The sequence below is a fragment of the Rhinolophus sinicus genome, chromosome 16 (genome assembly GCF_057876585.1).
Source record: "Rhinolophus sinicus isolate RSI-liver-muscle chromosome 16, RSI-T2T, whole genome shotgun sequence".
Lineage (NCBI taxonomy): Eukaryota > Metazoa > Chordata > Mammalia > Chiroptera > Rhinolophidae > Rhinolophus > Rhinolophus sinicus.
The window spans coordinates 80,905,380-80,929,975 of NC_142516.1; the positions used below are offsets into that span (position 1 = coordinate 80,905,380).

The 24,596-nt window shown below is 41.6% G+C and overlaps 1 protein-coding gene across 3 annotated transcripts; it reads right to left on the bottom strand.

Annotated features, from left to right (window-relative positions):
• Nucleotides 1-796: 796 nt before the first annotated feature.
• DIRAS2 (DIRAS family GTPase 2) lies at nt 797-24,098 on the bottom strand. Of its 3 annotated transcripts, none has more exons than XM_019713883.3 (2): nt 23,957-24,098; nt 797-4,740 (listed from the first exon to the last, which is right to left on the bottom strand). In XM_019713883.3, exon 2 carries the CDS (start codon nt 4,702-4,704, stop codon nt 4,105-4,107), a length of 600 nt encoding a protein of 199 aa, XP_019569442.1. In that variant the 5' UTR covers nt 4,705-4,740; nt 23,957-24,098; the 3' UTR covers nt 797-4,104. The 3 variants fall into 3 exon arrangements, with proteins under 3 accessions (XP_019569442.1, XP_019569441.1, XP_074186300.1); XM_019713882.3 differs by having other exon boundaries at nt 23,623-24,093; XM_074330199.2 differs by having other exon boundaries at nt 23,941-23,961.
• Between the last annotated feature and the right edge of the window lie 498 nt (nt 24,099-24,596).

Here is a 24,596-nt window from a genome sequence, read left to right on the forward strand (position 1 = left end):
TCCCTCATTGTTGTTCTTGTCCCAATTACCATCTCTATATGCTGTAAAATGCTATTAACTATCCTGTACCCACCAATGTAAAAGAAGTATCTGTCTCTCCATTTTACCTTTCATCCAATCCCAGAGATTTCTCAGCTTTGCTTTCTCTCACCCCCTTAATCTACCACCAATGGATTTCACATAACACTCCTTATGTCTCCTCCTCGTTTTCTAATGTATAAATAAGCCGCAAAACTGCCATTCTCTAGAGCATTTTCTCAATCCATTGAGATTTTGCTTCCCAGCAACTGTAGCCAGTTTGGCTCAAATAAACTCATAAAAATTTTCTACAGGCTTGGATGTTTATGTCGATATGTCACCAAGTCAGCTTATATTATAATTAGCATTGAGAAGGAGGGGTAAGGACCAAGGTTGTCAAGTAGATACTATGCTCAGAAACGTGCTGGGGATTTTTCTAGGTCAATCGCTCTTAACAGCCTGGCCCTAGGCAGGGAGGCCAGGAAGAGAGGACAGTATTTAAAAAGGAGCTTTTCTTCATTCCTATTTTGAGCCAAGGAGTGCCCTGCCCCTGCTGCTTCCCTCCGCTGGAGCATCACGTCATCACAGTGACAGGGACCCCCTGGGAGAACCTTCTGGGAACACCTCCAGGCAGCTGCTGTTGCCAATCCCAGACCTGCACAGAGCCTCACAGTCTCCTCTCTAGTCCAGAAGCACAGAAAAGCAGCTGCAGGAGAACTAAGTCAAGACCATTACAGACCGCTACACCCTGGAGAGTAAGAAACCACCACCTTCCAGCCAGGGTGTCAGAGCTGAAGATTTATTTTAATGTTTCATTATTTTCAGAACATCATTGGCAACTAGAAACTTGTATGCAAGGATGATTTTTATAACTGTAAATAATAGATAATGGAACTGTAACAATACACCTTAAATATAAATATGCACATTGCTATCCCACATAGAAAAGTCATGCTCTATAAATACTCTGTCCATGTATTGTCTTTGTGGGGTACTGAATTCCAGGATGGAGATTTGAAGATTTCCATGTGTCCTATTGGTTACGGATATTTCCAGAGAGCTTATGTAGGACAACATACAAATTGGGGGGAAAAAGTGATCACAGAGCAACTTTTTAAAATATTTTAATAGTTTTTTTTTGTTCTACAAAGAATGAGCATTTTGAATACTACAAATGGTGAAACAAATATACTAGCTTACAGATATGTACAATGTACTACTTTATACTTCAAAAATGCAGGAAGATAAAATATATAACATATATAGTTTTGATCTGATGAACAATTCAATATTGCTCTTGTGTTGGTCTCACTGTATTGCATGCATGCTCAGGGCACGCCCATGGCTTGTCACTGGATGGAGGAGGGACTGGTGGGGACAGAAGGGAACTCATGGAGCCCCATGCTTATTCCCAGAGTGCCATCTTTAAAGCAATAGTTTGAGTTTTGTAACTTACTGTGCTGGGTTAAAAACTTCTGTGCCCATATGCAATGTAGGACTCGTCCTCAAGAACCCCAATACATATTCAGGATGGGGCCATATCAATGCTAAAATCATCTGATTCGGTGGAACTAACTCCTCAGCCTTGAGTCAATGGGGGAACTCCTGAAAGACTATTTCGAGATAATCTTCAATACCATCAGTTCAGTTCACAAAAAATGACCTTAGAACAAAGACCCATGATTGAGGCATCAATACCCTTCCTGTAAACTCATAGGCAAAATACAGCAGAACATGAGTCCTGAAGGAGATAAGATTTTCAATAATTACAAGTTTCTCATACTAATGAAGCTCTAAACACTTATAAATGTAGACACCGACTTGAGAGGGCAGAAAGCAACTCTGACTTGTATCAGTAGGAATGGGACGGTTGGCAGGGACAGCTCACTCCAGGACCCTCATGGATATTACCATATGTGGCATATATGACATCATACTGTTAGCAAAGCACGCATCCAAGATGCCTAAATCCCATTTTGGTCATGAAGTCCTGTTTCTTCTTCCAGTTAACCCATAGCCAAATTAGAAATTGATAGCATCGCTCTGAGAATAGAAATAGAAAAAAGGTAGAGACAAGTTGAAAGACAAAAGTTCTAGAAAACCCACCAAGTAGATGTCACTGTGAAGGCTGTAGAGGAGCCACTTGGAACAGGATGAACCCACCGGAGGGTACATGCGTTAGGACTTGAGGGGCCTGGCACCCAGGCCACTTGCACACCGTCCCTGCTCAGGTTTTGTTGTAAGAGGCCAAGGTGGTGCAAAGCCCATGGACCAAATGATCCTCAAAGCACCTCCCACACACTACAGTCACCCCACGGGTGACTTATTAGACAAGCAGAGAGGATAAGACAAAACCAAGGAAATTTAACCAGTAAGGGTTCATTTGGAATTTGTTGAGAGCACAGAGCTGCCCAGTGGCTGCTGCCTCAGCCCCGCTCAGGAGGAGTAGGAAAGACACAGCAGGTTGCAGGAGAGAAGACCCGAAGGGGTGTGTGCAGACATCCCACACTTCCTAACTCTACCTGGGCTGGGGCTGCTGCCCCACAGCCACAAGCTCCCTGCACAAGCCCGGGGGGCTGCCAGCACTTAGCTTCCTCGCCTGCCAGGCGGGCAACAGGAAGAACTGCTAGAAGGAAGATTCTGGAATCGGGGCCAGCAAGGTCTGTGCTGACTGGGACAAACAGGAGACGCACAGACTCTGTTAGTGGGAATTTTCGGGAAGCAGAGCCCAACCAGACTCGAGGATGGCAGAACAATTAAGCTGAGTGGGTTCTGCCCTGCCTGTCGCCACCACCACCCCATCTCCACCAGCAGGCAGGAACCAGCAGCGGCTGTCATTTGATCTGAAGGATTGAGGATACACACAAGATCATTAGGACAAAAAGATAATTGTTTCCAGAGTGAACAGTGCATTGAACAGCACTTAGGGGACATTTATAATGGACATTATAACATGCAAGATACTCTACTATTACTTGAACACATATTCCAGGAATATACTGTTACAGATAGGTCATCAAAAACACAGTGAACAACTTCTGTTTCAAAATATTTCATTAAGGTGCAAAGTATGGCATTTACATGTCCGTGTCATTTAGAAAATGGATGTGCTTTTGGTTTTCAGATGGCCTTTGCCGGCTGTTACCCATCTGGATATAGATTGAGTTATTTAAAAGAAGAAAACAATCTTGGAGGAAAACAGCATTGTCTAAAAATAAATACTTTAATTGCTTTTATTTAAAATCTGAGGCCTGGGAGAAGTGATAGCCCTCATGGGTCAAAGGAAGGAAACTGCACATGGAAAACCCTCCAAGTATAACATAGGAGCACTGTCATGGTGGCTTAGTAATGTCACAGTATCCTTCCTCACACACTAAAGAATTTCTGACAGAGCAGCATGCTCTTAGTGAACTCATCCTCATGTGAAAATAAATACTCTAACTGGTTAAACTGATACCTGCGAACTAGATCTAGTGAGGTGAGTAGGACCCCTCAGGGAAGCAAGGCTTACAGGTCAGCTGGGAGCGGACAGTGAACATCCTCTGGGGGAGGCCGTGTTATTTGATTGTAATTCAGTTAAAGAACCATGAAATAGAGCAACTTCGGCCTGGTCTTCTCACCTCCTCCTACCTCTCCCCTCCCCCAAGAATGGCACTGACTTCTGAGCGGAGGGAAACGCCTGGTCTGGGGTGGCACCTGAAGCTCCAGGTTCACATGCTTGGGCATGCATGCGGTGACAGTGACTGCTCTGAGCACACATTGCTTCCGTGGGTACCAGCCCCACCACTTCCTAATGGCACAGAATGCTTTCAGGGACTGCTGATACCTCTCAGCCACCTGTGATCCCGAGCATGTTGGTTTTCATTTTAACCATCTAGCAGATTCCCTGATTCTGGAGAAGGGGGCTTATTGTTGGTGATGTGAAATGTCCTCTTAAGGACAAGAGGGCACATCTCGGTCAAAATGCAATATTTAATATGTGGGCATCTTACATGCTACCCTGACAACACGACGTTGGGTTTCACGAGGAAGGGGGAAGGAGAGGTGACAGGGGACACTCAGCTGCTCCTCCCACAGGAAGGGCATTCACATGACCACACATTTGCCCTTGAGCTTTTCTTTCCTTTTCTGCTGTTTGCTCTTTTTCCCGTCAATCTGTAGGCTCACAGTCCTGCGCTTCTCCAGGTTGAGCAGCTCCTGAAACAGCTCCTTCACGTTGTGGTTGAGCTTGGCCGAGGTCTCCAGGAAGGCGCACTTCCACTTGCGGGCCAAGGCTTCCGCCTCACTGCTCTCCACCTCGCGGTTCGGGCTCTCGTCACACTTGTTCCCCACCAGCATGATGGGGATACTCTCCACGTCCCCTTTGATCTCGCAGATTTGTTCGTAGATGGGTTTGAGCTCCTCCAAAGACTGCCGGCTGGTGATGGAATACACCAGGATGAAGGCGTGCCCCTTGGAGATGGACAGCCGCTGCATGGCAGGGAACTGGTGGCTGCCCGTGGTGTCTGTGATCTGCAGTGTGCAGATGCTCTTGTCACAGCTGATCACCTGCCGATAGGTGTCTTCTACCGTGGGGATGTAGCTCTCCCGGAACGTGCCTTTCACAAACCTCAAGACCAGGGAGCTCTTGCCAACACCACCTGCCCCGAACACAGCCACCCGGTAGTCATTGCTCTGTTCTGGCATGTTGCTTGAGGGCTCCAACTGTCAACCAGAAAGCACCTAGCAAAAGACCCAGATGTTTGAGAGAATTAATAAAACAAATCTTAACCCTCTTTTGATAGCTGAAAAAAAAAATCAAAGTGATAAAGTTTGCTTTTACTCTCCTAACATTCCAATTCCATTTCAAAAATTCTGCCATTTTAAATCCAGTATGTGTACTCTATCCTCACTTTCCAAAGGGGCCGACAATCTGCTCAGTGGACACTGAAGCTAGTCTCTTTCTCCTCATTGGACCATGACTCTGGGCATCTGTGCTCACACAGGCACCGTGTGCGCAGGGGAAAGATGCTGAGCCAGCCCAAGGGATCAGAATCAAGGCAAGCCAGTGGAGATGGCAATTAACCGCCCCCAACACACACACACATACACACACACTCACTCACAACAAATCTTTATTGTTTTACTTGAAGTTCTATAAATATCCAATACACTACTGATAATGGTTTTTTTATTTTATTTTTTACAAGTAGGAGGAAGGGGGAAACGGAGGAGGGATATTAATATTTATTCACTGCTTACATTAACTCATGAAATCCTCATTACTGTACAGAATCGGTGTCATCATCCCTTTTGCGCAATGAAGAAATTGGAAACACAGAAGGAACTGAGGAATGCAATGTCCCCAACTTCGCACAGCCAGGGAGGTAAGGCTGAAATACAAACTACAGTACTGCTGTGACCCCACCCCTGCCACAGACCACGGAGGGAGAACGTAGCATGGGCACCACTCAGGCCGTGGGTGGACGTCTCAACTAGCGGCAAGAGTTGACAGTTAACTAAGAAGCATTGAGAACCCTTTCATTCACCAAAATTAAAACAAATGTAAGTGCTTTATTTAAGAATCATAAGGGCCAACCATTACCAAGAAAGTCGTATAAACCACTATTAAGTCATAAAATGGAGTAGAATGGGGTTTATCTTCATCACAAACATCATCCCAAATGATGGGATAAATGTACTTTCCTCATGTATTGATTATCAAATACCTTTCATCTTGTCCCTTCTTTGGTAAGGAAGGTCATATGACACACACACACACACACACAAGTGGAAAATTAAGCAACATCCAAATTTTGTTTTATCTGGTCTGCAAATTACATGGTAATATGAAGCATGAAACCCACTTTCTCCAGGCAACCACTGTACCAACTTTCACTTTTCAAATCTTAGAGTCACTGAGGACCAATAATAGAAGCCATTGCTCCACATAGTCATTTTCGGAAGCTGGAAAAGTTTTTTTAAACATAATTAGAAGTGGAAGGAAATGGGTGTGGGCGGTGAATGTCTGCTGGCAAAGGGAACGTCAGATCAACGCTCAGGATCGCAGCATCCCATCTTCTGATTTCCCTTCTGACTTCACCACGTATATGTGCCTACAAATCTGTTTAAACACTCAGCCATTCTTATGTGTACTTTGGAATCCCAAACCTGCCAAGAAACTGAAGCATCAATGCTCAAAGAGGTATAAGAAAATGTCAGGAAGTTCATTAACAGTGAAAGAGGGCGAGAAAGCCTGCTTAGGAGTTTGATCAGTCTATTATGAGATCATTATGATCAAATCAATAGTAAACCATTGTGATAAATTGTTCTACGTTTTTAAAAATGCAATGATCTATGGAATGTGGTGTGAAATTTCTCTCTGCACCCTCAGAATGAGGCTCTCTTTGTGCTTAGAAGGCAGCGTCCTCACTCAGCCTTGCTTGTATTATGGTTCTTCAGCTCCAGATTGGAGTACAAGCATTTAGCTGGAAGGGAATATGTCTTAACAAGCTCTGTATCCAAAAATCTCTAAAAGAGTTCTTGATCTGCAGCTCACACTCATTCCTTGTTTGGTAAATATGTTCTCAGCCATGCTAAGGTGTCTCCATTATTAAACTGGCAACCAAGATATAGAAAACAAAAACTAAACATAAAAAAGAATTCATAGCTACTATAATCCATTTGCCCAAGAAATATCTATTGAACTTCCTCTAAAGGCCAGACTCTGGGCTCTGGGCCAGCAAACAACTCTACAGAGGGCAGGCCTAAGGCAGGGGTTTTGTTCTTGTGGAACTTGGGATTAAGTGGAGCAGACAGACATCAAAAAGAGAACTTCACAGATATTTAAAAAATTACATCACAGCAGTGTTATGAAAGAGAAGTCTAAAGGAGCCTATTCAACCTGGGATAACAGCAACAACTTCCCTACGGAGGTGGCATGGGAGCAGGAACCTGAAAGATGCACAGGAGTCAGGCAGGTAGAAGAGTGTAAAGTCCACTATGAATTTATGAGAGAGGTCTGGGGCAATAACTCCATACCGATCCTCAACTCTCTAATAGTTTTTCCCCAAACTGCAAACTATATTCTTGGTGGTTACCCAATAAAAACTGACAGCATTAGAAGATGTTCAGTCATAGGAAAGGATACATTGTACGCCATTTGGTAGATGCTGTGGTAAAGTCATAAACAAAAGCAGGAGAAGAAGTGGACGGAGCACCTCATTCTCTCTGGAACCCTCAGGAAAAATTTCACAGACTGGGTGAAGATGGTGAAGCAATAAAAGGCATGTCAACCAGAAGAAAGGACCTCGTGGAGGGGAACAAGAGCAGGAATAGAGCCAATGTTCATGACATGGTAGAATTATCCATGTATAAATAGCACTTTAATAAAGAAAAATCACCCCCGGAGAAGTCATGGAGCAAGAGGGGAGAAGACCAAATGCCCTATCGGATATATACTAATAAGAGAACCTGGCATGTTATTACTTCAACTTTCTGCACTTGAGTTTCCTGAGCTAGAAAATGGAGATAAGAAATAAGACCACATTCTTCAGAGAGCTGCTGTGGGGATTTAGTGAGACAATACAATATCGAGCACTTAGCACAGTTGCCAGTGCAAAGGTCTCTGGCTATTTTCAGTAAGGACCAGACAGAAAAGGGGGTCACAAAGGAGCAGTAAGGATAGTGATGAAAAACTGGAGAGAGGTGACATAATGCCAAGGGAGCAGAAAGTGTCAAGAAGACACTGAGGGGATACAGCTAAATCAGTGCTTAAAGGGAAACTGTAGCTGTAAACACCTACATTAAATGAGAACAAAGATCTCAAATCAGTCACATAATCTTCCACCTTAATAGAGTAAAAGAGCAAACTAAATTCAAAGAAAAAAAAAAAACGAAAGAAAATTAGATTACAGTGAAACTTAATGAAATAATGAATACAAAAACAATAAAATAATGATTAGAAAAATCAATAAAACCAAAAACTGGTTCTTTGAAAATATCAAAAAAATTAACAAACTTTTTGTTAAACTGACCAAAAAATTAAATAAACAAACAAACAAACAAACAAATAAATAAATAAATAAAATTTTAGAAGATTCAAATTACTAAAATCAGGAATGAAAGAGGAGATATCACTACTGAGCTTACAGAAATACAAAGAATTGGAAGGGACTCCTATGACGAAATATATTCCAACAAGTTATATGACTTAGATCAGACAGCTATAAACTACCAAAGCTGACTCAAAATAATAAAAAATAAAAACTATGAATAGACCTATAACAAGATACTAAATTAGTAATCAAAAAACTATCCACAGAAGAAAAAGCCTAGGTCCAATGGTTTCACTGGTAAATTCCAACAAACATATAAAGAAGAATTAATACCAATTCTTCACAAACTCTTCCAAAAAAATGAATAGGAAAGAATGCTTCTCACTCTTTCTGAGTCCAATATTACCAATACCAACACTAGACAAAGACATCACAAGAAAACTACAGACCAGTATCTCATAAATATAGATACAAAAATTCTCAGCAAAATACTAGCAAATTAAATTTATCAATATATAAAAAGGATTATACATCAGAAGCAAGTGGGGTATACACTTTGCAGGAATGCAAAGTTGGTTTAACATCCAAAAATTAATGTAACACACCATATAAAAAAACTAAACAAAAACCATAATAATTTTAGTAGATACAAAATTCAGCACTCAATCATGAAAAACAAACAAACAAAAAAACACCTTAAACCAGGAATAAAAGGGAACTTCCTCAGCCAGATAAAGGGCATATAATGAAAAACCCAGAACTAACATAATACTTAATGGTAAAAGACTGAATATTCTTTCCCTATAATCCAGAAAAAAGACAAGAGAATCCACTGTTATAGTTTTTATTCAAAATTTTACTGGAGGTTTAGCCAGGAGAATTAGGAAAGGAAATGAAATAAAAAGCATCTGGCTCTATAAAGGGAAAGGAAGAAATGAAACTATTTTGGTTGCAAATGCTGTGACTTTATATATACAACATCCTAAGGAATTCAATAAAAAACATTAAAACTAATAAACTAGTTCAGGAAAGTTTTGGAATACAACATCCATATAAAAATCAACTGTATTTCTACACATGTCCATTGAACAATCTAAATATAAAATTAAGAAACCAATTCCATTTACAATATCACCAAATAATAAGATAGTTAGGGGCGGCCGGACGGCTCAGTTGGTTAGGCATGAGCTCTGAACAACAGGGTTGCCAGTTCGATTCCCACATGAACCACTAAGCTGTGCCCTCCACAACTAGATTGAAGACAACGAGCTGCCGCTGAGCTTCTGGCAGAGCAGCCAGATGGCTCAGTTGATTAGAGCACAAGCTCTGAACAACAAGGTTGCCGGTTTGATTCCCACATGGGATGATGAGCTGCACCCCCCTGCAACTAAAGATTGAAAACGGCAACTGGACCTGGAGCTGAGCTGCGCCCTCCACAACTAGATTGAAGGACAACGACTTGGAGCTGATGGGCCCTGGAGAAACACACTGTTCCCCAATATTCCCCAATAAAAAATTTAAAAAAAAAAGATAGGAATAAATTTAACAAAGAAGTACAAAACTTACACTCTGAAAATTATGAAATATTGTTGAAAAAAATTTAAGACCTAAGAAAATGGAAAGACATTTATGTTCATGTGTCAGAAAACTGGCCTTAACGTCATTTCATTCAATGTTCTTTTATTATAACATTGATGACATGTAGGAACTTAACTCTTCTTTATATCAATGATCCTATGGCAAAATTGATTTTGTCACATGTCCTCTGTCTCAGTTCCAAGAACCTACTGATGACATTAAGTGAGAGTTTTCTGTATTCCCCACATCACCTACAGATTCAATGCAATCCATAAAAAAAAAACCCACCTTACTACTTTACAGAAATTGGCAAGCTGAACCCAAAATTTATTTGAAAATTCAAGAGGCCCAAAACAGTCAAAACAACGTTGAATGAAAAAAAAAAAAAGTTGGAGGACACATACTTTTTGACTTCAAACTCACTACAAAGCTACAATAATCAGACAATGTGGGACCGGCACAGGACAGACATATAAATGAATGGAAAAATTCAGAATTCAAAAACAAACCATCACATTTACAGTCAATTGATTTTTGACAAGGGTGCCAAGAAAATTCAATGGAGAGAGAGAACAGTCTTCAATAAATGGTTCTGGGACAACTGGATACCCATATGCAAAAGAATGAAGTTGAAACCCTCTCTCACACCATATACAAAAATTAACTCAAAATGGGTCAAAAGCCTAAATGTAAGACTGAAAACTATGAAACTCTTAGAAGAAAATATAAGCATACACTTTTTTCATCTTTGATTTGGCAGTCATTTCTTAAATATGATACCAAAAGCATGAGCAACAAGATTAAAAATAAGTAAGTCTGACTTCATCAAAATTAAAAACTTCTGTGCATCCAAGGGCACTATTAAGAAAGTGAAAAGACAACCCACACAATGGGAGAATATTTTTGCCAATCACATATCTATTTGATAAGGGATTAATTCAAGAATCTATAAAGAACTCCTACAGTTCAACAACAAAAGAAAACAAAATAATTTAAATAATTAAAAATATACATAATTAATAATTTTCAAAAATTTAAATAATTTTAAAAAGGGCAAAGGATTTGAATATACATTTCTCCAAAGTAGCTATACAAATGGCCAACAAGCACATGAAATGATGCTCAACATTACTAGGGAAACGTTGGTAGGTAAATGTAAATGCAAACCACAAGGAAATACCACTTCACACCCATTAGATGGCTACAATAAAAACAAACAAATAAATAAAACCCAGAAAATAATAAGTGTTGGTTGTTAAGGATGTGGAGACACCGGAAACGTTGTGCTTTCCTGGTCTAAAAGTAAAATACAGCTGCTTTGAAAAACATTCTATCTCTTCTTCAGAAGGTTAAACACAGAATCACCATATGACCCAGCAATTTCCCTTCTAAGCATATACCCGAGAAATGAAAACATAGCCATAAAAAATTACATAGGAATGTTCATAGCAACATTATTCATAATAGCCAAAAAGTGGAAACAATCCAAATGTCCACCAACTAATAAATGGATAAGTAAAAGGTGGTATACCCATATGATGAAATATTATTCAGCAATACAAAGATATGAAGTACTGATACATGCTACAGCATGGATAAGCCTTGAAAACATTATGGTGAGTGGAAGATGTCAGTAACAAAAGACCACACATATTGTATGGGTGCATTTATATGAAATGTGCAGAACTGAAAGTCCATAAAGACAGAAAGTATATCTGTAGTTGCCTAGAGATGGGTATTTGGGGGAAATGAGAAGTGACTGATACGGTGCATAGGGTTTCCTTAGGAGTGATGAAAGCATTCTAAAACTGCTTGCGGGACAATGGCACAATCCTGTGGATTTGCTGGAAACTACTGAATTGTATACTTTAATTGGGTGAATTATATTTCATAGAATTACCATATGATCTAACAATCCACTTCTAGGTATATATCCAAAATAATTTAAACAGTATGTAATTGATATATAATTGAAATAATTGAGATATTTGTATACCCGTGTTCATAGCAGCACTATTCACAATAGTCGAAAGGTGGGAGGAACCCAAAGGCCATCACTCTGAATAAACAAAATGTGGTATACACACAATGGAACATTGTTCAGCTGTAACAGGGAAGACAATTCTACGACATGGATGAACCTTGAGGACATTATGCTGAGCAAAACAAGCTGGTCACAAAAGGACAAACATAGTATGACTCCACTTATATAGGGTATGTACTTAAAATCATAGAGACAGAAAGCAGAATGGTGGTTGCCGGGGAATGGGGAGAGGGAATGGGGAGTTAGTGTTTAATGGGAACAGTTTCCGTTTTGCAAGGTGCCCTGGAGATGGAGGGTGGAGATGGTTGCCCAATGTGTTGGATACAACTCATCTGTACACTTAAAAAATGGTTAGAAGGGTACTTTCAAGTTTTGTATATTTTACCACAGTAAAAATATATGACTGTAAGTGAAAACATTTGAGCAACAGCAAAACCATGAATCAAAGATCACACTCATAATGTGAGCACAGTGAGCAGCACGGGCAGAGCAGGTGGCCCCTGTTGTCTGTCACCCACATTATATAGCAAAAGCAGTAAGGGTGTAATCTGATCTGACAAGGCCCAAAGTATCCGATTTCCTGAGACGGCCAATTAAAATGTGCATCTACCTCCTGGCCCTAATTTTACGTTGTATTATGGTAATGTGAAGCTTCACTAGTAGCCATAGCGTTTAAACCGAAATCCGCAGACTGAGCTGTCCAGTATGTTAGCCACTTGCCATCTGAAATGCAGCCAGACTGAATTAAGATGTCCTGTGCTGGATTTGAACACTTAGTATATGAAAGAATGTTAACTATCTCATTCATAATTTTGATATTGATTACAAGTTCAAAATATAATATTTCATATACATTGGATAAAATATTTAAATTAACGTCACCTGTGTCTTTTCACTTTTTTAAATGCACTTACTAGAAAATGCAAAATTACGTATGTGGCTGACATTGTATACAGAGTTGTCTGCATTGTTCTAGAATATGAAAACAAACCTCCATTTTTTAGCAAAGTTTAATAATACATCAGACTTGATCCAATATGTTACAAAATTTAACTAAACTTGATTTCTTTAATGCTCAGAATCCTCTTCTTATTAGTAGTGAAAGGCAAAAAGCCATTCCACAAGCCATTGGAAAAAAGACTTATTTTTCTGCTGTGGTAAAATATGTAAAATAATATACCAAAATGTGTAGTGACAAACTAAAATACACTCCTTTCTCAGAACCCCATACGAAGATAAATAGAAAATAATGCTGAAGGTGTGAATAAACCATATTACATAGGTTTCACAGGGGGAGAGATTGGCTAAAGAGTTGAGCAAAAGCACATATGTGTCACACAACTTCAGCACCTCTATTACTTGCTGGAATGATTCTCTTTCAATAATAAGATGCTTTGGCATACAGGCTCTTCTTTTGGTATTTATTTATTTGTGTTTTCTCCTTCTGCTCCCCTGGAATATCAATGTGCTGAAGGCAGGGACCCTGTGGGATTCATCCACCAGCTCAGCAAGGCAGCCAACCCAACGCCCACACAGCAGAAATACTGAACACACAAGGACTGATTATCTCTGCTGCCATAACACATTTTTGTGAGCCAACCAAGGAAAATTGTACCAGGGAAGATAAATGAACTCATTAAAGAAACAAAATGAAAATTTGAAAACTCTACAAAAATCTACATAACCACTCATAGGTTGGCAAGGTCAACTGAAATAAAAAATTATGAAAGGATATGTGGTAACTAACACTGCAGAGACAGAATCAGAGGTGCAAAAATTTATTGCATCATTCATGTTGTTACAGCAAAGAAGTTGAAGCCAAAAGTAGGCAGGAACTACCGGATACCATGCATTTGGATATTGTATTTATTTTTTAATGCATAAAAAAGACCTTTAAGATATAGTAGATTCCATACTTTATATGGAAATGAGGAGCAACCACAAAAATATTTTCTACCACATGCTGGTTGACTAGTTATTTACAGCAAAGAAAATATAAGTGTGGTAGAACTAAAGGGTTTAAGTCATATGTTTTTCTTTTATATAAAGAGCAATTGTTCTAAATTCATTACTATTTTCTGTGTGCCAAGTGGCTTTAGTAGTGTGCCATACAGCGGGTATTTCTCAAAAATAAGCATACATCCTCCATCCCTGTAATATAAGGGTGACAGTTAAATATGAGCAGAGGACACAGTACCTGCTTTGGAAACACAACTGTCCTATGGAGAGAGCGTTTTGAAAAAAGATGTATACAAATGCTTCCACCAATACATGATTTTGCCAAAAGCAATACAAATGTGTCCCTAAAAAGCTTTCTTATCTGCACAATTAAAAATCTGCAAATCAATTTTTAAAGTGATTTTAAAGGTCTGCCAAATGAAGGATTTCCGTGTGTGGGGGTGCTTTTGACAAAAGCAGATCAATGCAATATCTCTCAGTTATGTTTAGAGAATGTGTCATGGACATAGAGGTGATAGGAGGCCAGAGAAGGGCTTCCTGGAACATTGCCATTTGAACAAAGATGTGAGACAGGTGACTTGTGAACTCTGGATACATAGGGGAAGAACTCCAGGCAGAGAGAAGGGCGGGTGCAAACAGATGCTAGCGTGACATGTTCTAGGAATATGGAAGATTCCAGAATGCAGGCAGGAAGAAAAGTAGACGAGGCCAGCAAAGGAATGGGCAGGGAACAGGCGAGTGGTGTAGAGGCAGCTTCTACTGTGAGAAGAATGAGAGATTACGAGGGTTTAAGCAGCGATGTGACAGATCTGAGCGCGGCTGTGCTGGGACTTCCCGAGGACTCTGATGGGCAGGAGTGGAAGCAGGAGACCACTCAGGAGGATGAGGATGGTGGCAGGAGAGATGTGTCAGTGCCATTGCTCCTAATTAGCTCACCAGTAGACATCCCCACACCTCCCTCCTGGTTATGCTTCCCTTCTACTAAACTGACCCTCTCAGTGGTGTCATCTGGTTCCACAACTTTGGATGTCATACACATGCCAACACCTCCCAATGCATACCCATCGCCAGATGCCATTTCTAAACAGCAGACTCATGGCCCGCTCTCTCCTGGACATTGCCACTCACATGCCTTGGAGACAACACAACGACCACACGAGCAAAAGTGAACTCCCCAAGTGACCCTAAACTGTTCCCCTCCTTCATTTCAGTCCATGGCAACATTTTCCTTCCAGGTGTCTAAGCCTCAGAACCCTCCTGAACCCCTCTTGTTGTCTTGCACCTTACATCCAACCCATCAGCAAAGCGTATCAGGGATATCTTCAGAACACATCCAGACCTAACTGTGAATCAACTCCCCCACTGTTCCCAAACGTGTTCTCCAAACAACTGTCACCTGTTATCTGGATCCCTGCAGCAGCCTAACTGGTCAGTTTGCTTCAGGCTTTGAGCAACTCTAATGAACTCCCACCCGGGCACCAGATAACATCACTCATGTGCTCAAAACCCTTCATCTCCCTGAGAGTAACCGCTAAAGGGCTCTGCCCCCATCTGCACCTGCACCCCTACTTCCTACTGTTTACCCCCTCACTCACTACATTCCAGCCACATTTGTCTCCTCAGTGTCACTTGGACACATCTAGCATGCTCTCCCGCCCCGGGGCCTTTGCATTGGCTGTTCCCTCTACCTGTACCATTCTTCCTCCCACCTTCCACAGGCCTATGTTCAAATATCACCTTGTCAATGAGAATTCCCCTGACCACCCCATCTGAATTTATAATCCCAACCTCAAACCTGACAATCTGTAACTTCTTCCTGCTTTATGTTTTTCCATAGCACAAATCCCTTTCTGACATACTATGTAATTTACTTTAAAATTTGTGTTTAATTCCACTATTACAAGCTCTATTAGGGCTTTTTATCTGCTTCGTTTACTGGTGTCTCCCCAGTGCTTGAACTCTGCCTAGCCCCTAGGAAGTGCGCAATAAGAATCTTCTCAGTGCGCGATGAATCTGTATCTTACTTATGATGAACAGACTGGGAAGGCCAGACTAAGGGACTTGTGTGAGAGACCTTGGGTGTCATCTCCACTTGGCCGTGTACCTGTGGTCCTCCTGTACACGTTGGTGGGCTGAGTGGAACCTCAGACATAGCTTCCAGGGTGCAGCAATAAGTATCAGTGTGGATTGTGCCACTATTTCAATGACAAGGCAGTGCTGTGGCTGCTACTGATGTCCCGTCCATAGCGCGCTGCTGTGGGTGAGTATTAACAAAGCTAGAGCAAGACCACATGTAGGCCTGTGGAGGGAGAGCCCACTAAGTATCAGAAGCAAGGTGGCATGACCACCACAGTCAGCAAGGGAAAAAGCAATGAGGTGAGGCTGGAAAGGGGGTCATGGCCAGGACCACAGGGCTCTCAGAGGGCAACGTGCAGCCATTGGAGGGGTCTGACTTCAATGTGGAAAGTGGATAAGAATTCTATCATAACAAATTGAGCCCAAAATGGGCAGCTTAGACTAAAAGGATAGCAAGGACAGTGGAAAATCAATTGGTGATGGTCGGTAGGGGAAGGAGTTAAGATGTGGAGAGAGAGTCAAGTATCAGAGAAAATTCTAAAGGTTTCCAACTGGTAGAACTGGAGAAAAGACAAGAAATCATTTACTAAGAGAAGGTCGGACAAAGGTCAGGCTTTCAGGGGAAATCACAAGGTTGGTTTTCAGCACCAAGTTCCGAGTGTCTCTGGAACAGTCAAGGACTCACACCCGGTGCGCAGGCGGGTATGCTGCGTCCAGGGCCAGCCGATGCACCTGGGGTCAGAATGCACGGGTGGGAGTCATCAGAGTCGAGGGGGGTGGAAGCTGAATGTCTGGATGAGGCGGCTTGTGAGAACAGAACGTAGAGGACTTGGCCATGGCCTCAGGACACTCCAGATGTTAATGTTTGGAAAGGCAGTAGATCTGCACAGAATTGAAGAATGCTAGGGTAGAAGCCCTTAGGGTAGCAGCCACTGCACTGAAGGGCTCTGTCACAAAAACCAAAGAAAGTGAGGACTTCAAACAGCAGAGAGGGCTCACCCAGGGCACTGGTGCCAGGGAGTGAAGTAGGTACAGTGAGAACTGGAAAGTACCCTCCGTTGGGAAGTAGTGGAAGCCGCCAGCAAGAGAACCTAGCCAGAGACATTTTGATGGCACCATGGGTGGAGGCTAGATTGCATAAGCTGAGGAGTCAGCATGAGATGCATAAATTGATGCAGGCAGCTTAGAAATAGTTTCTGAGACTTTGGTTGTGGATTGCAGGAAAGGTTATGAATCAGTGTCTGAGTGGTACCCAGTTTTGATTTTTTAAAAAAGGTTCTTTTTCATTTTAAAATACAGAGACATGAACATATATAAACATGTTAATGGGAAGATAACAACTGAATTTAAAATGTAAGTTCTGGGAGCACTTCACTAAGAAGTTGAGCAAGTATGCCACAATGCCATGATGCTGTGTCAGAGAGGGGATGCTCCACTGTCCCTTTGGGAGTGCGGGACTTTGCGGTGCCAACGAGACCCTTTGTGCCTTTGATGGGGAGTTGGAGCTTAAGAGGAATGGAGGAAGAAGATTCAGATGGATGGCATCTGAACATAGGTCAAGGAGGAAGACAACCAGGGTCCTACGCCCTTGACTAGCAAAGAACATCCAGGAGGTCAGCAGCTGATGGAGTGAGGACAGGAGAGGTAATACGGGCAGGAGCTGTGAACAGTAATCAATGAATATTTATTTGTGTCTGCTCTACGGTCACCAGGCAGGTCAGTAAAACATGCTATAAAAGGCACTAGCTATTGATGTGTCTAGAATCCGATGGCAGATACATCAGACAGACCTTAGTATCACCCATCTTCAGTAGGCTTCCCGGCAAGGCCAGGGTCCCCAGACTCATTACATAGGTAGGTAGCTCAAGACAAGAATGACGAAAACATCAAGCAGGGAATAGTCTTACATCCTTAAGACTGTATGAATTCAGTTACAGAGTCAGGACTGCCTGTGGGGAGATGAGCTCAGTCAAGGAACAGGGGAAAGTGCTGGTGAAAGAAGGAACAGGCATTAAACCAGACACGAAACAGGCAGTCCTGTAGGGCTGACTCAGAGAGGAAGATGTAAGGGGAAAAATCAATATTTTATGATTAATTGGAGAGTGTGTGTACCGGGTAAATTAGAAAAGGCTAGTGCTGAAAGCCAGCATTCCATCCAGAACCAAAGCGCAACTATGAGACAGCAGGCTTTGTGCCAGGCTGCAAAGCGGAAGAAGAAATCTGAGACAGTGAGAGAGAGGAATGTGAGACTCTGATCAGATAGCAACCACAAAAACAGCCCAGCAATCCTGACCATCCAACAAGTATTGAGAGGTTCTATACAAGCTGGACCTTCAAAACACCTTTGATTTAGGTAGAAGTAGCCCCATTTTACAGATAAAGGAACTGACATGAGAACACATGTTGCTCAGCTAGAAGGGTCAGATCTGCATTTCAACCCAGGTTTAGCAAACCCAGTAATACATTCAAGCCAATGCAAATTAGTAACAACTGAACGAGGAAGACGCTCTGGATTCTAAAACGTTGAGGATGTTTTTACACTAACATGTAATATTGCCAAGCAACTTTCAGAGCAGTCTCATATTTATTTAAAAACTGTAATAATGATGTAAGGCAACTAATAATGGATAACTGTGTATGTTTTCTGACTCATCAAAAAAGTTAAAGATGCTTTATAAAAGGTGCACATCAAAAGCTGAACTCTGAGCAACCATTCCAAGTGGTTAACATAGCAAACATCTGTAGGAAAACCTAGGTTATACTTACTTCATGGAATATTTAAATAAGCACTTTAACGCAGCCCTAATGCTAGGGGCAAAAGTGTCCTGATGAGGCTGAACAAAAAAGGCCCAGGACACAGGAGACAGGAATCGGTAGAAACTGAGATTTTGCTGGTCTTTGCAGATCTTAAAAGACAGTGAGAGGATATGAAAACGTTTAGGATTCACATACCATTCAATGCTGAGTTAAAATAAAGATTCTCAGTTCCTAATGAGCACAAACTCCTAGTCAGTACAGTTCCTACTTAGTACAAGCCCTACAATCAAGGTCTAGGTTGCACTGGCTGTGTCAGGGCTTTAGGACAAGATTCAAGGCCCCAAACGTGGCCTGTGTTTCCGTAATGGAAGTGGGACAACATTAATGGAATTTGGATTTGTCCTAAAAGATACAGATGGATAATCTTGTGAAAGACAATTCTCAGAATGTCCATGTAAGAATGAAAATAGTATAAAACAATTACCAGTGTAAAAATCAACAATATTGCCTATACCTTTCCAATTTATTAAGTTGACTGAGCTCATTTTTTTTTCACATAAACTCACAGCAGCAGCTAGCTCAACATGATTTGTTTCAATTATCAAAAATAGTCAAGAGCACAAATCAGATGGGAAAGGAGGGTTGGTAGTGAAACATTTAGCATGTGAGTTACCAGTTGAGTGGTATTAGGTGTCAACCAAATGTTACCTAGTTGACAGGGATAGATCTCCATTGATAGCTAATTAGTGAGAGACAGGAAGACACACGGGAGCGTGGTATCAGTGTTTCACGCAGATCTGTCCATATTACTCCATACAGAGCCATACTCTTGCATAAACCTTACCAACACAGTACGTCAGTTTTACATTTTGTGCTTCCCTCCCATTCATTCTGTGGTCAAGAACCCAGTAACGTCCAAAGAGGCTCCAAAGAGAAGCACAATTCTTCTTTGGCGGGACCTATTCCACACACATCTTTCTTTAAATCTCAGGGACTATTTCATAGGCAAGGAGGCAAGGAGATAACCCAATGACCTCATGAGTGTATGTGCAGTTGGAGGTGGGTGGGCTTAGCTGGGTGGTAGAGTCGGGAAGGTGAGTCCAAGTTTGTACAAAAGGGTAAATGCCACTGAGCTGGATTTTTAATGGGACAGAGGGCTGAGAGAACTGGTTTGCTCTGGATACTGATCATTGTTCCTTTGCTCAGTATCATCTGAAGACAAACTACAACATCAAAAGTCACAGATGTGCTCCAATCGAGCAATTGGAGCGAAAAGATGAAATAGGAAGGAAAGCTTCCCCTCCATGGGCTCCTCTATCTGAGCTCTGGTGAATAGCTGGACCCTGGTTTAAGAAGGTAAGGGAGGAAATGAGAAAGGGGAGGGAAGGAGGGAGTTTACTGTGGGAAGGCCTAATGGAAAGGTCCTGTGTTTTCTTATTTTCTCAGGAAAACAATCAGTTTCCAAACATTAACCAGCTTTAGAAAAATACTGCACAAACTCTTTTCATACAAAGTACTATTCTCTTCAAATCCCCTGTCATGACTTCCAGGACAGAGGGCTAAGTGATGGAAACAGTACTAGCCCTTTCAGCACTCATGGAGGCTATCGAAGGACTGGGTGAAGAAATTCACATCTTTCCATTAAGGTCATTCATTTCTTGTTTTAAGGAATCAGTATTCACAGATCAATCAATTACAAAGCCTTACCTTTCACCAAATTGTATTTAATGCTATGAAAATCATAGATACAAACATCAAAAATACAAAAATACACATAACAGTGAAGGACAATACTAAAAGATCTGCAAAGCATATTCAATCACACAGTGAACACGCCAGCTCGCTAGTTATTGATTGTTTATTGATTTTCACAATGGGTTTGCTGTGACATCCCCAGTAAATGAATGTAGACATGAAAATCGAATGATCTCTAGTGGGATAAGGGGTCTCAGTTGCGGCAGTCTGTAATCAGAGACTGGACTGAAACAAACTAGTATGGGTACAAAATGGCAATGCCCACCACTAGGTCAGCTCCCTCTGTTTCTGCTACTGTAGAACTCGAGGTTGCATGGGGGTTGAATCCACAAGTCTATTCACTGGTTATTTTTTATAGAATCAGGGGATGTATTTAACCCAATCCTCTTACTCTACTGATAAAGAAGTAAATAATAGGTACAAGATTACATAACTGGAGAGGTCTTATAGCAATTTGAGATACTTTGTATATTTATTTTTGATAGTGTTTAATTAAACCAATTAAACACTAATTGGCTCCTAACAGTTCAGCTTTTAAATTGCTTTGTCAAAGGGGTAACAATCTATAGCTATGCTGACCAATCCACCAGCCACTGGCCACGTGGGCTACTGAGCTCTTAAAACATAGCTAATCCAAATTGAGATAGTCTGTAAGTGTAATACGTAGCATAAAAAATTGTACAATATCTTACTAGTATTTTGTATTCATTACATCTTTAAATGGTTATTTTTGATATATTGGGTTAAATAAAACATTAAAATTACTTGTTTATTTTTACTTTTCTAATGTGACTATGAGGACATTTTAAATTATGCATGTTGCTCACACATTTTATTCCTATTGGACAGTACTGATTTATGGGAAAACACTTAACTGCACTAAGGAGAGAGCTACAAGGAATCTTTCTTTCCTGAATTTGCCAGTGGCAAGAGCAAAGGAGAGGAGAATGAGAGGGCATTTGTTCTGAGTCCTTAATGGATCAAGGAAGAGAGAATTGCAAGCCACACGATACAATAAAATTCAAACATTACTTGAAATCAAATAATTTTAAGTCAATCCTTACATGTATGCATGTGTAAATTTACCTTGTTAAGGAACATTAGCAATTGTGACATGACAACCATCATCTTCCCTTTTAAGTAAAAGCAGCTATTTTCCAAGAAAAATCATAACTAAAAACAATGAATGTTCTAGAAATCAGTTCTGCCTTTAAAGAGACATCTGTTCATTGTAAATACCCAAACCAGATAGATAGATAGATAGATAGATAGATAGATAGATAGATAGATAGATAGATAGACAGACAGACAGACAGACAGACAGATGCAAGATCCAGTCCATCACATAAGTGAGAATGGGACACAGTGGTTATCTGAGTTGAAAGTTACAGGTCAGTACCAAGCCCGTTTTAACTTAAAACAGCTAGCTAGCAAGCCACTATCTCACCCCAGACAACCAAATGCTCCTCTTTGTAACAAAGAAATTCTTTATAGTACAAAAATTTACTTCATTTATTTACTTTGGGAAAAATGATAATTTTTGTCTAAATCAATAGGTTAATTTCCAATATGCAAACATATCAACTATGGCCACAAAAATTAGAAGAATGAACAATATGTTTTATTATCACAGATGTACTCTCATTTTGATAAAAGAACCCCCATTATTTTTCAAAGGTTTTCGTTTTTCAGTAATATATACAGGTATTAGAGCAGAGACAGTATCCACCCCGGAAACCATACATTTCTAGTGGGTGAAGTCATGTGTGGTGTACAGACTATGCACAACACGAAATTAATAAGAAGTATGATGTTCCTATGGAGAAGCGGCATCGCAGAGTGCCGAGAGAGCTAGACTGCTAGACACAAGCGGAAAGGAATCTCACAACTTGGAATTCAGTTCAGGTGTTTTCTGCATCTCTTCTTAGGAACGACTCTATCAAAGCTCCAACAAGCAAAGATTCTGGAGGCTTCTACAATAACCATGCACATAAATTGTCATCTGAACAGATAACTGAGTACTAGACAGCACTGCTGTGCCCTGCTATGCCCTGCTACAGACGGCGATCACTTCTTTCTCTGTGTTCACCGGGACCATCATGCCTATTCCCAAATTAAATGGTGTGTTAAAAGGGATGAAAATGTTTCCTGCTTTCTATCTTCTATTTCTGTAAGATGCACTGTGGGTCTTCCTGTGCCTCAGCCCACACAACCTCCAGCATTTCCACATAGAATTGCTGGCAATTTGCAATTTCAAGCAACAACCAAAGGAAAAAATAGTAATCCCCCACAAATTTGTTAAATTTATTCTCATTTTATTCTCCCCCTTTCTCTCCTTCCCACTCCCTCTCTTCAAATGCTACTGGAAAGGAAGCGCATTTGGACTGATCTGAAAGGTAAAATGCTCCAGTCTTTCATTGTTTCCTAGAAAATCTTCCTAAAAGAGAATATTTTAAAAGTTTTATAGTTCAAAGCAGAAAAGACATCATGTGCTAACATCAGCTTCTCATATGGAAGAGGGTCATTCAAAAGATAACAGGGGCAAACATAAAGAATAAATTCCCAAAGAAGGCAAGCTGTGTGACTGCACAGCGGAGAGAAACGGAATCCCACCTGGAGGTTGTATGTCATCCTTCAATGGACGGAACCCAGGATTCACAGAGCCTCCCATTTTAAATCTCCCAAACCCCACAGAAGTGAATTGGAGTTTTAAAGGGGAAAGACAGCATTTCTCAAGGGAGGACTCCGGCAGGTCCCCGCGCGGCAAGAAGCCAGCCTGGGCGCCTTGAGCAGGCATTGTCATCTTATGAGAACCACAGCCTACCAGCTAAAGATGGGATGCGGTGCCTTTCCTGTATTCTGCTCTTACAAGGAAACAGGAAGGAACCCATGGAGGTACCATGAAACGCATTCTTTAAAAAGGCAATTAAAATATTTAGCCAAGTCTCAGCCAAGCCCACGAAAGGAAGGCTGCTGTCAAGCAGGAAAACACGCTGAACAAAACGGCAGCCTCTAATGTGCTTTGCATTTTTCTCACTTTGGACCACATCTTTTTAGGACTTTGATAAATCCATTAAATCATCTTGCATTTTAATAGAAACACCTGCACCACAGAATTTTCTAAAACACTAACTTCTGTTTTGGAAGGAAGCCCAAATAATGTCTAAGATACAGATCTTTTTTAAAAAAATTGTTTTCCACGAGGGTATCAAGATGCTCACCCTCCCTGATACAGAAATGCTCCTATTTTTCCCCTCGCTAACTCCAGTATGTTTATTGCTTACTCGCCCTCCCAGATAGCGGCGGTCCCTTTACAGGGGTTCGCAACCGAGAATGCCAAAGCCATCTGTGCCCAATGCGGACGCAGCCAAGCCACAGCAAAGGAGCGAAATCTGTTACCTGAGGAAGAACACAAGTGCTCAGAGCTTCTTCCCAGCTCGCCTCGCGTAGGACAGGGCAGCGCAGCCTGTGAGGATGCGGGCTCCTCCCGGAGGCAGGCGGGGCTCGCGCTCCTTCCCGCCGCCGTGACGACGCTGTCAGCTGCTCGCCCGCCCGCGCCTGCTCGCCAGCCCGTGCGTCCCGCGCCCTCTCTAGAGCCCTGCGCCCCCGGTACACTTTGCGCCAGGGTGCGCCTGGCATCCCCGGAGCCCGCGTGCACCCCGCGCCGCCCGCGCACCTGCGACCCCGAGCGCCCCACACCCCCTGGCCCCCGCACACCTGCGACCCCGCGCACCTGCGCCGCCCTGCTGTTGCGGGCCTGGCGTGGTCACAGCTGCCCCGCACTCCTCAGCCTTCCTCCTCCTCCCTCATTAATCTCTGACTTTGGATCTGTGCCAAATGCCTGCTGCAGCGGAGGCTGCTCCAGCCTAAATGGCGCCGGCTTGCCTCCAAAGAGCTTTTAGGTGCCACCTACTGCATGCTTCTGGAATAGGTGGACAGGATTGGAATTGTCTGAGATTTCAATGAATTAAAATAATTTCATTGAAAACGCTCCAGATTTTTTTGTTTGTTTTAGATCATTCACATTACCAGCTATAATTATTACTTACTCCAGAAGCTTTTTTTTCTTTTTCAGTGTCCAGATACTGAATTAAAAACCTACTCATTTAGAAGACAGGCGAAATGGGGCCATTCCCGATAGCCAACCTCACAGTGCAGGCTGATGCTTTGGACGTGATAGGCTCCTATGACAAAACCATCACCGGCGATCTGGGGCTAGAATTGCCTTTTCACTGAGTAGTTTCACATGACCGTTTCAAGGAAAGAACTAGGTTTATTTTCTGACATTGATAAACAATTTTCTCAAAGAAGTATTGATCAAAAACAGGTGAATAAGCAAGAAATAAGATTTATGGCTAACAATTCTGTCCCAG